Here is a 13024-nt window from a genome sequence, read left to right on the forward strand (position 1 = left end):
ACTATGGAGTGATACACACATTTAACGAAACTAAAACAAAAGATTTCTTGATATCATTTGCTTACAGAGCTTTCCAGTTCATATAAGATTACAATATTAAAGGAAATACAGCCACGTAAAAGTTAGTCTGAAATCTATCCTGCATTTATTACATCTTAAAAATCAAGTCAAATCCCACACAAATTGACTGTTAGGCAATTTCCCCATCACCTTCACACTGCCAGCCACATACACTGCCAAACAAAGTTTCATTAGATGTTTATTGCTAATGTGAAGAAAGTTTTAAGGAGTTCTGCTGCATACCAAAGATATTCTGCAGAGGTTTTTTTTCTTCTTTTTTTTTTTTCCCAGAGGGGTGGGTGGGGAGGGTGGCACACAGGTGGGACAGACAGGATAGCCAACAAGATTTTGTGTCTGATGAAAAGCTCCACATAAAAAGCAGCAGCCCAACCAAGGATTTTCATGTTCAGACAACCGAAGCATTACTGATTTGGAAATGTAGTTCTTCTTACAGTATACAGGTGAATAGCTCATGCCTAATTACAGATTGAAACAATTTGAAATAGCACAAGTTTAAAATATAAACATAGAAAATCAGACAATCAGAATTTCCAATGAAGCATTCATTCTGGAGCAGAGAGGCAACATCATTAACACAAATGCAAACAATAGTACAGATGATTTAATTGGATTACTTCACTCACTCCTATGAATTTTTCCAAATAAGTTCCTTAAGGAAGCTAGAAATGGAAATTCAAATGTCATCTTTTCTGGATGTTTTGGCCTATAGCAGTCAGACATGCTCTCCAAACGTGATCTCACTGAAGCAGCTGTGTGTACACAACAAATCGCATTTGGACGTTTCGATCCAAGAGCGGGTAAGGACAAACAGAGGTGAGCAGCACACTGTCCCTCACCACTAACACCAACAGTTGCCATAGCAACAGGAGGGATCACTGTAAGAGGTTGGTATTGATCTTTCCATCCCATGTTCATTGCCATTTTTTCAGAGTGGTTTCACACAATGCTACCACAAACAACACTGTCACACATACCCAAGTTCTGAAGTTAAAGGGAAATAATAGTGTTGATAAGGCAGCAGGGAATAATTAATAATACAGTTAGCTTGGGTACACAAAGAGCAAGCAGCGAATCTTCATTTCAGTGCAAGCTACGCCAGGGCATGACAGGATGTCAATATGTACAGGAATGTTTCATCATGCCTTCCACCTACATTTGAAATTTCCTGCACACTCTCCCACAGTGCAGCATCTGCCTGTTCTCAGCATTTGTAACAACATAGTAACCAATGTCTAGGTCACCTGTTGCAAAAAGTAGGATATAACAAAGGATATTCTGTGCTTAGTTCAAAGCCTTTTTCCATCATGCCAGCATGCTGCAGATTGGCACGGAACCAGAAGGGTAAGAAAGTCTAAGTAGACAAATATTAAAGAGATTTTTCAGGTTAACAGTAGCATAGCTCCAGAGTCCCTCACAGCTCAACCTATAAATATGGGATAACACATTATGTGAGTATATCAGAGATTTTGGTAAAGACTAATATTGTTTCCAGTAACAATACATAGCTGAGAACTGCACTTAGCTCATAAATTGCAGGATGTTACTTTGTTGATACTACCATAAGGCTCAAATGAAAAAAATTATTTTGAAGGTTTCACATTCACAAAAAACATTCCTTCTAAAGACATGCAAAAATGGGAGAAAAAGTGCTTAAAATATTAGACAGTATTAAGAAAGCCTCTTGAGAACACTCCCAACTGTATTTGTAGCCAGAACAGTTAGCAGAACATGGTCCTAGCTAAAAGCAGAAGGCTGCTTATATAAGAAATATAAAATATTATTATTGAAAACAAGTAGATCACTTCTGCTACATGAACCCTACATTGTACTCAGTTTTGTATCAGCATAATATAATTTCTGTAATTTGTTATATTTGCATAAAGCAAATGATGTAATAAAGCAATAGTATGGAATGTACCCACTATCTCCAGAAACTTTAGAGTTCACAAAATGATTAGCCCCTCAAAAAAAAAAAGTCATCTAGGTAGAACAGCTTTCAGAAAATGCATCATAGTTTCTCAAGGCAAATACAAAAGACAAAATTACAAGTCTACATCAGTATAGATATTCCTAACAAAATTTTAACTTTTTTACTTAAAAAAAACAGATCCGGAAAAAAACCTTTAACAATACCTACCAGCTGTGTACATCAAGTTAACAACTGCAGCATAATCCAAACAAATTATAACAGTATATGATATTTAAGGGCTCTTGGAACCCTGTTAATAACCAGTCTCCCATCGTAACTTAAAGAGGCAAATAGCCACGGGTCTGCTGAGGACCATTCAACTGCATATACGCTATCTTCATGTTCTTCATAGGTAGCTATTACACTGTCCTGAAGGGGCTCTTTAATCCTAAAATTGAAAACAAACACCAAAAAAAAAAGGTAAGGATTTGTGAATACACTTGATTTTAAAGGCAATATTACATCTAGATACTTAAAATCCCATTTAAATACAAGAATGCAGTAGTAAGTTCTAAGGAAATATTTTATACTTTCTATTTGCATGCACTTATGCGTTAGATGACAGCAGAGTCAAGTCAGTGCAAAAGAGCCAGGGACAAAGTAACTCTTATTCTAAATTTCAGTCCATTTCTTGTCTCTCAGAACTTACACTAAGCATCTCTCCCTCATTCTCTAAAGCAAGTTAAACTATGTGGCATGATCTAAATGCACAACTTTTTACAAATATCTTTTCTCTCATCATGTTACATCCCATCCTCTCACCCTTCATTGTTAAATGTGCTGTTAAAATAATACACAGTCTTAGAGACATGTAGATGGGCAAGAAGTTGCAGTTGCTAACATCAGTCTCTCCTGTGCTGCGATCCTGGACCCATTTTCTCCAGTTATGGAAGGGGGATGGAGCCACCACTCTGAACACTGATTTTTATCTCCCACTGCTAGAGTTATATCAGCACCAGATTCTCATCTACTATTGTATACTGCACCTCTCCCTGCAACAGCCAAGCTCCTGGTCACCTACATCACAGAGACACAGATTCCCTTCTGCATTGTAAATATTCAAGAGATTCAGGCAACTCTCTGAAGTCCAAACCACTCAAGAGTCATTATCTGTACTCTGCTGAGCACAGCCCTTCTTCCTTCCATTCCCAAACCCAGTCTCTCCTCTCAGAACACCACTACAACACATTATTCTGTAGCTACAGGGTAGAGGAGTTTTCAGAGGATGACCTTAGAAAGCTCCTTTAGCCACAGAGACTCATCTCTGACAAGAATCAGTCAGCCCTTCAGAGGCATCCGTCCGCCTCCTAGAAACAGCCTTGTACTACAGCTGCAACCCTCCTCACAGAAAGCAAAGCCAAAGAGCCTTGTGAATGCCACTCAATCATTTAAACAGATGCTGCTACTACAGAAATGAAGTGTTGTTATTGGCTGCCTTTGCCCTTTCTTGCTTCTCTCTGAAAGCATGCAGCTCTGCAATCACAAAGCCTGGATGGAAGCACAGATCCTAATCTTTTGCAGAGTATCACTGCCCCACCTAGCCAGCTGACCCAGCTTCAATTCTAACACTGCAATTAAAATTCAGTTGAGTTTAATGAAGAAACCAAAAACAGACTCATACTGTAGAATAGCTTCTGATATGTATTTTCACGGATTTTTACCATTTACTTGTGCTACATTAAAGGTCAACTAACCAAAAAAGGTCACAGCACAACCAACACCCAGCCCCTGGTTAATTGCAAATAACAAGCTTGTTTTGCAATTCTCCTGAATATAAACTTTGATACAAACCATCTAACACCAGAGCTAACAAACACATACAGGCACTTTATCTCCTGCAACATGTTTTTCTAACTTCCTGTTAAATGACATGCCTGGTTAAGTGAAAGTTGGTCATGTCCCCAGACAGCAATGTGCTTCATGCAGTGCTCACCCACTTACCCACAACTCCATTATTCTGAAGATTTCAGATGTCTCTCTGGATAAGCAGGGGAGTAATGCACAGTGCACATAGCTATCAGGGGACACGACCGACTTTCAGTTAACCAGGAATCTCGGTTAACTGAAGGTTGGATAAACAAGGACAAATAAGCTTCTAGATTGCACTATTTTCTGTATGCTCAGAGTTGTTTCAGTGTTTCATTTAAATAACACAGCTCATCTAATTTAATTTACAGGAGTCATAAGGGGAATGAGTGTTCAGGAAACAAGCCTGTGGATTAATTTCTGTTTGGCATTTCCACTTATAACTACAGTTTTTAACTGTTTTATTATTGTCTATACACTGAATTTCCTCTTAGGTATGAAAGCAAATTTTGTGCCCTCACAGAAAAAGAAAGCATGCTGTTCCATGTGGTTCTTCAGGGCCAATGGCACAGCCTTGAAACAGTTATTGAGAATCAGAGAAAATCCTTATGGAAGTGATCACTTGGTGTAAAAGAGCTAGATACTATACAAGACAATCAAGATAGAAAAAAATCATCTCAAAACGATATGTGTCTCAGGAACAACACAGAAGATCCAAAGGAAAGTGTCCACGAACATCCTTTACAAACACGATGAATGAAAATAGATTAGCCTTGAAATTACGCAATGGGTAACGAGCCCAGAAGGATTCTGTTAGTGGAATAAAAGCCAGAATTAATTTCATGTATGTGAAAGACTGTTCTAAAACATTAAAGAAAACAAACAAAACAACAACATAAGGAGCCGACTTGTTTGTGATGAGTTTTTTCCTCACAACAGGAATCTCTTAGATGCAGACTACCTAACCTGATCTGAAAAGATTTCCAAGAAAACACCTCAGACTTCTCTGCATTTTGGGTATGTTTGCTTTTTTTGGTAATCCAAGAATAGGCTGAGGACTCTATTTTTGAATCTATATCAATCTAGGGTACTTAGAATTGTTCTTTTCCTGAGTCAGACAAAGATTTAAGCACCCCAAATGAAATTCTACACATATCTACTTACCATCTATCTGAAGAATTACCTCAGATTAACAAGAAGAGTAGCTGTACAGAGTTGGATATGAAATAAACTTTCTTCTATGCTATTTTAATATGTATAATTCACATTGTTGTCAGAACACAGAGATACATGTTTTTACTTAAAAGCTGCAGGTTATGGATATAAAAATAGCTGCGTATAGCTACATATATAGCATGCATGTGTGTACAAAACAGCTATGTATAGCACAGATAGCTATGGTATATAGCTAGTCCAGTGTACCACAGATGTAGGTGCTTGGACTATTGATCCCATGGTTGAGAGGTGGTGCTGTACAAGGCCAGCACCTTGCAGGACTCAATGATCCTTGTGGGTCCCTTGCAACTCAGCTTATTCTGTGACTGTATTTGATAGCAAACTTGGAAATCCCTTGTTATGCCTGGCAAGCTTAGTAAGCTATTTTCTTCCTTGCCCGAGATCTTCTTGACCCTTAAAATGCTTCTTTAGTTTCTTATTTTCCTATCCTATCAAATCCTAAGATTTGATTCTGACCAGACTAAAATACCTTTCCTCTATCTTGCACTGCATCAACTGACAAGGCACCACATTCCCTTTGCCACCAAGAAATCATACTATGAAATGTGCAGTATATACCTACATCATGCATAAATTTCAGACCTGTGCCACACAGAGCTGAAAATGGACTGTGTTTCCTCTGAAGTCTTATTCAAATAGCATGACCCAACCAGCTTCTATGAAAGGAGGGAAGCTTTTTTACTAGAATCTATTTTACTAGATAACTTTGAGGTTAATTGTCTTACAGATTCAAGAAAGAAGCCTGATCAGCCTTGGATAATTGTTTTCATGTAGAAAGCTGTTATTTCCAATTACTTCTCATGGTAACAACCACTTAAGTTTGCAGTGCTTGCAATTTTGTTTTGTCACCACAGTGTTCAATAAAATATGGTTTTCAGTCAGCAAAAATCATTAATTCCTTATCACAGTCAAAATTAAATCCTCTTTAATCCAAAAATCACTATGAAATAGAAATGAATCAATAGAGCAGCAGCATGTACTGCAGCATTCAAAAATGAATCCTGAAAAGCATAGCACTGAATTCTGGAATAAGCCCATGGATGCACTTTCCTTTTGACTTCAAGAGAAAATTTTTCTGGTAAGATTAGACAACACTATTTGCTTTTTCAATCACTTTAAAAAGCCTGAATTCAAGTATGTTTATTCTTGAACACATTTTTTATAGATAATAATTGGTCTTGCATACCATTCCAAACCTTTTTTTTTTTTAATTCAAAAAAGAGCTTTCTGAATTGCTTCCTCAGGAAAATAGGAAACACATATTTTTATATAACAGGTTTGACAGATGTCCTAATATGAAAAATAAATTAAGGAAGGTATACTTGCTGGTGAGGGTTAAAGAAAGAAATACTACAGGAAAACCAAAAGCTTTTAAAGAAAATAGTCTTGGAACTGAAAAGTGTTGCTGCACTACATTTTGCTCAGCTTCTTACACATCCAATAAAGTGAGGTCCTCAATCCTCGCATTCCCCAAAACAGAAACTATTTAACCTGTTTTAATTAATTAGGTCTCTTGGTTGATTCCATAGCATAATCCTATGACTTCTGGTTTCTCCAAGACATTAATATCAAAAGCAAAATAGCATCAAATTTAACACTGCTGACAGCTGTGTGAAAATATCCTGAAAGCCTGCCCCAGCATGTTTGGCAAATACTTCTCAAAATATCAACGCTGACAAATCTCTCTCCTGAAGTCACAGATGCATATACAAAGGTGCTATGTTAGATTGCACAGTTCATATGTAATATTGTGAAGCCACGTGATTTATTATTCAAAAAACTCTAAACCACATTTCTATCATGAAAAGTAGATACCACCAACTTCTTTAGACAGAATTTTGAAGAAAGTCTCTTTCTACAGAGAGGGCAGCCACCATTTTCTCTCTGGTCCATTTCGATAGCTGAAGATGTTTCTGCACATAATATCTCATTACACACTTCATGATCTCAAGTGAGATTCTCTGTACCGGAAGAACTAATCCTTTACATCTCTGATCTTTAAATATAAAATATTGGGAAGTGCTCGTGTTAGATCTTCTATTTGTATCAAACGCTAACATCTATAATGAAAAAGATGGAAACATAAGCCTTCAGGAAAAACACTAAAACTGTATTTTCTGGTAGGAATTTCTGGTACAATCTTCAAAGAATAACAAAGATTATCATTATTTTAGAACATACCATCAAAAAATGTAACATAAGGAAGAAGGCAGCATACTGACCTTAGTGATCAGTTCTGCCGGTGAAAACAACAAACATCTTAAGCCTGTAAACCCCAAAGTAAACTAAGTGAGCTGGTAGCTTATACTGCAAAATTAAAATTTTAGGATGGCTTCCTTTCCAGGACTGGTGTATAAACTCAAATCTTATTGACCATACAAATATTTTCACTGTTATGGATACAGAATAAGCTTTTTCTCTTAAAGAGCAAGTCCTCCATTAACAGTTGAGCAAAGTTCTGGCCACAGAAATCATGAAGAATAGAAACACTGTAGATGCAGCACGCACCTTGCTGCTGGTGCTCCTAAACCAAATACTCTTCCCATGCTGTGTATCACCAGCATATCAAACAGAGATCTAACAATTCATAATTTAAACCTATAAGGCAAACAAATATATTGGAGTGACTGAAGAAAAGGAATCTTGATTGGCAAGTAAAGATGGCCACACTAAACTGCAAGAACCTAGTAATTTTCTTTTATTGTTAGAAAGAGCAATGTAGAATTAAAATGAGTATCAGAATAATTTAAAGCAGTAACATAAAGAATCACTCACTAACATCAGTATTTTGGATGACCAAAGACTATAGGAAGGATAGAAGACAGTCCCTACCTCCCCTATGGGGAAGACAGTTCCCAATGCTCATCTAGTATCTTACTGAGCTGACAGTCACCTTCAGGAGGTTTAGAATTCGGTCAAGTTCAGTGTTGCAGGGAGATAGTTCTTGCAGCAACAGATTGAAAAGCCACTAAAGAAAGAGGTCAAGGAGAAGCCTGACAAGTGATGGCATCCACAGCTGTGGAATAATCACATGTTTTAAACATTTTGTTCAAACTTAGACATTGAAAATCTTTCCTCGTGTTCTTATCCAGACACATTAGCTTTGTTTTGGGGATGAAACTTAAAGGAACTCAAGTACTCACCCTCATCTGCTCTATTTTCATTTATTTTGTACACTTTTTTCTATCTCTGGATCAAGGTGCTAGAAAGTGAACTAGTACAGCACTTCATTCTCAGTTGTTTGTTTTTTTTCATTTTTGAACTGTGCATTAAATAACCCAGACTGGGGACTTGATCAGAATATAGCACAGCTGTCCTCTGGCCACATGCCTATAGCTCTTCTCTATGGACAACTCCATCCTCTTCTTAGACTACCTATTTTCAACAGTGGCTTTGTGCCTCCCATGCAGAAAACACTGAAGCCTTTCTTAATTCAGTGCAAGAAAAGAAATGCAGTTGGCATATTTCTCCCAGACACGTTTCACAAAAATCGTGTGTGCACAGCTGGCATGTTTTAGAACAAACAAAAACACAGTTACTAAGAGCAGATACACCCAAGAATATGGCTGATTGCAAAGGAAAACCATACATGAAAGAATCAGAAGTCTCCAAACGTTATTCAGGAGACAGTTAATGTCCCTGAATTGCAAATAGTCAGGGGCTAGGAGCATATCCAGGGGAAGTACATCTCCTTTTCCTATTTCTATTATTTTTCCTCCTGCCTACTATGAGACAGATGATACAGGCTAGGGAGACTTTTGACATGATACAGGGAAGCTGCCTGCTGTTACCTTTTTTGATTGATGAGAGAAACAACAGCAGCAGTTAAAAAGTAGGGAAAAGACAGACTTAAGAGTCTGATCTAAACCAGCAGCTAAGAGGAACCAGTAGTCACTTGATTTCAACAAGAGACATATCTTCATGCAACAGTCCTAGTTATATTGCTTATTCAAGCACATTCTGGTCTCTAAGATGGGAGCAGATAGGCCCAAGGTGTCAACACAAACACTGAAGGGAGAAACCACTGAGAAGAAATTCTTAGTAAGAATGGAATACAGCAACTTTTAGTTTGTCTATTTATTATGCAATGAACTTGAATTATTTTCTTTCTTAAAAAATTATCTCCAAATAATTATTTTCAGTTGGCAAAGTCAAAAACCAGGCGAATACTGCAGTAAACCTCGCAAGAATAATTGAGTGGGTAGACTCATGCAAAGCCCTACAGGGTTGAACAAGGAAGGCTTAAAGCAACATACTTTTTGTCTCCAACTAAGAGATACAGTAAAAGTTAGGAAATTTGCTCTGAAAGATACTAAAAATTAACAAGTCTTAAAAATCTCAGGAAGGAGTTTTAACTATGTAGAACAGTATTGCAAGTCAATGTTTTCAAAATATGGGGACTTTTCTAAGTAGAAAAAATAAATATTTGAAGATTAAACTGGAACATACTCATCATTTTTATATTTAATCCAACAGCATTTTTATAAGTGATTGTATTCAGGACAAATAAAATGCAGAAAGAGTCTTTTCCTTTCTTTCCACTTGATATTTCAACCTTCTGACATAGATATGGTACTCAGTCTGAAGGTGACTGGCTAGAGACATTAGTTGTACAAATACATGCTCTTCCTGGTGTATTCCAAGATATGCCTGAAAAAGACATTCTCTTTAACAGTATTTGTGTGCTGTTTAATAACAAATCAGATGTCCTCCAAAACAGGATAAATGAACCTGATGAGACTACAACACTTTCTTGAAAGTCTAGAACATACCCAAGCAGAAAAAAAAAAACCCAAACAAAAACCAAAAACACTCCTTCCCCACTAAACCATGGAGTCAAAACCTGTATTTTACAAAAGAGACTGTACCCATGGAATGGTGCAAAAGACTCTTCACACAGTTCTCTAGGAAGGTATCAGAGCTGAAATATTTGGCACTAGTGGTTGTCTAACAGGAAGTATTCCCAACAGCTGTTATGCCCTACTTCATTTGTGCACTCAGAGCTAAACAGACATTCATTTGGCAACAGTTCAAGGCTGCAGCAGCTGGCAAACATCCTTCTGACTCAACTCATAATGAGAGGGTGGAAGGGGAAGCCTAAAACAAGACTTTCACAGTACCAAGCAAAAGTTACAAAAGCCAATGCACTTTCCCAGGTTCTATAGAAAACAGATGAGCAGCTGAATGACACATATTTAAAAAGCAAATGCAGAACTGATACTCTTGTAGCCTCTGGGAACAGGCAAGGGCTCTACATTATTACTATGCAAGTCATTCATGATGTGGTTTATATCCATCCCATAGCCATTGGAAAAGATGCTTTATATTTGTTGTATTGCATTGGATGACCTTGGATTCAAAAATTTCTACTCTAAAACAATGACTTGTGTTTAAATGAGGCAACCTACACAGTCAACAATCCACAGAAATTCAGAATTCCAGATGAGCTACTACACAATGTCTGTCAGAATGCTATTTATTTGTGATATTTTTAATGCATTCCCACCATATTAAAAAAATGTGGTCTCTTTCTCATTTCCACTAATGCTAATTATCTTCCATCCAGTACAGAATAACTCGCAATCTCCAGCCAAAGACAAGGAACCAAAAGATGTCCCTGCCCATGGCAGGGGAGTTGAAACTAGGTGATCTTTGAGATCCTTTCCAACACAAACCATTCTTTAATTCTATATTTAAAACACTGTAACTCAGTTACATTCTAGAAAGTAAATATATACTGCTGATGTGAGCAAATTTTTAAGCATTTAATTTGATACTTCTTGATTTTTCAGGCACTTACAATACGTAGAGAAAATCTTCTGAAGAAATCCTGTACATTTGAAATTAACCATTTCTATATATGGAAAAGCTTTCTTATTTAGTATTAAAAAAATAATAGTTTCCAGGTCCTTTAAATGAAGCCAAAACACCAAAACTATTTGGAGAAAAACTACATAGTATGTATCAATAAAATTAAGGTTCAAGAGCAACCTTAAAAATGCAACTAGAGAAGTAACAAACTTTATTTAAAATTTTAGCAAACACAGCTGAGCAACTAGGGGATCTTTTTTGGGATTTCCTTGTTTCTTATCACATCAGACTATTCTTTATTTTAAAAGATCATTCAGGAGTTAGTCCACCGGTGTCATTGCAGACAGCTTTGTAGAGCTGTCTGGAGAATGGCAATGGACCCCAGAAGGGCCTAGTGAGTAAATTATATGAAGACGGGTTGAGACAGCTGGAGCTTGTTTAGTCTGGAGAAGAGAAGGCTCAGGGGAGACCTCACCACCCTCTAAAACAGCCTAACAGGACATTGTAGCCAGCTGGGGGTCAGTCTCTTCTCCCATGCAACAAGTGACAGGAGAGGACATAGCCTCAAGCTATGCCGAGGAAGATTTAGGCTGGACATTAAGAGAAATTTCTTCACAGAAAGGGTGATTAGAAATTGGAATGGGCTACCCAGAGAGGTGGTGGAATCACCATCCCTGGGGGTGTTCAAGGAAAGACTGAGGGTGGCAGTCATTACCAGAGTCTAGTTGACAGTAATGATCAGTCAGACTCTGATCTCAGAGGTCTTTTCCAATCTAATTCTTTCTGTAAGTCTGTGATTCATTTTGTAAAGTAAGAGTTTGTTGAAGATCACCATGAAAGCTCACAAAATTAGAAAGCCTCGGCCCTCAATCCACAATCTCAACCTACAGAACTCCTTATATACACATATATACGCTTGCAAAGGCATGTAAAAAGGAAAATAAGCATCATATACTGCACAATGAAAAGGTTGAAAACACCTAAAATTGAGTATAAAATTATTTTAGTATTTCAGTTAATTCTTTACTAATCCCCATCCCTCCAAAATTCACAAGGAAAATACGTGATTCCACAAAAAACCAAATGGATGGGTTTACAAACCTTTGCCAATAGCATGTACTATTCTCTACCATGAGTGTTGAAACCAAGCTTCTGGTTTTCTTGATCTAGGTCTGATGAGTGACTGGGTTCCATTGCAGTCAGAGATATTGTGAGCAAATTTTTTTTTTTAAATAATGTGTTTATATTTATTTTCTTCTGCCCGTGCAGAAGCTCATCATTAGACTGGTAACATTTCCTAAGGGTCCTAACACATATACAGAAAATACAAAAGCATATTTTCAAATTCTCAGTTAACCCAGATTATTCTACATGCTTGACTTGAACCAAAGCTCCCTTAAAATGAAACTTTTCACCAACCCAGTGGACTTTAGGACTCATCCTCAGCATCACCATTCCCCTCCTACCAGTGAACGTGAAGTGACCATGCCAATCAGATTTAAAGAGTGTATTCCACCCAAGAATGAATAAAGAAGAGCAAAGTGGGAATTCTAACTACTTACCTGATAGGCCTGTATACAAAAATCCTAGTCAGCAAAAAAATAGCATGTAAACCATTACAATGAAACAACAAATTATAAGCATCTACATAGAATCAGGAAACATCATACTTCTCTTCTTGATGCTGGTCCTCTTGGTCACTGAGTTCATCATCATCCACCATATGGCCAAATGGTTCAGAAGAAATTGATACCATATTAGACAGAATAACTCTGCTATCACTGCTTCCTGTAAGGATCAGCTGATCATGAGAATGATTGTATCTGACATTCCAGACCCTAAAAAAGTTAAAGCAGAGAGAACAAGAGATTATTCATGGCAGGTAGCACATCACTGTTAAACTTTTTTTTTTCAAAGCAGCAGTAAAAATTCATCTTTTCAATGTTTTAAATATGCATAAAAGTAACATGCTTCATTCCAAAGAATTTTTTTTGCCATCTTCATTTTACTATTATGCTTCTATGTCATCTATTTTCTATGAGGTGTCTTTAAAATTCAACAAGTAAATTAAAAAAAAGAAAAACAAAACCAAAAACAAATCACACCATTCAATGGTATCAT

The 13024-nt window shown here is 37.0% G+C and overlaps 1 protein-coding gene across 2 annotated transcripts in view; it reads right to left on the reverse strand.

The window, feature by feature from the left end:
- Positions 1 to 241: 241 nt before the first annotated feature.
- The window catches only part of EIPR1 (EARP complex and GARP complex interacting protein 1), a 76582-nt gene continuing 63799 nt past the window's right edge, over positions 242 to 13024 (reverse strand). The window contains exons 8-10 of one of the 2 annotated variants that reach the window (XM_088053746.1): positions 12574 to 12741; positions 12466 to 12489; positions 242 to 2438 (exon numbers count right to left, since the gene is read on the reverse strand). In XM_088053746.1, coding sequence (XP_087909872.1) covers positions 2264 to 2438; positions 12466 to 12489; positions 12574 to 12741 — 367 coding nt within the window. In that variant the 3' untranslated portion in view covers positions 242 to 2263. The remainder of the gene's footprint in view (positions 2439 to 12465; positions 12490 to 12573; positions 12742 to 13024) is intronic. The other variant, XM_005521892.3, reaches the window with a different exon arrangement.

Source organism: Pseudopodoces humilis, chromosome 3 (assembly GCF_049639895.1).
Source record: "Pseudopodoces humilis isolate 2021_Gansu_Grassland_sample_001 chromosome 3, ASM4963989v1, whole genome shotgun sequence".
Lineage (NCBI taxonomy): Eukaryota > Metazoa > Chordata > Aves > Passeriformes > Paridae > Pseudopodoces > Pseudopodoces humilis.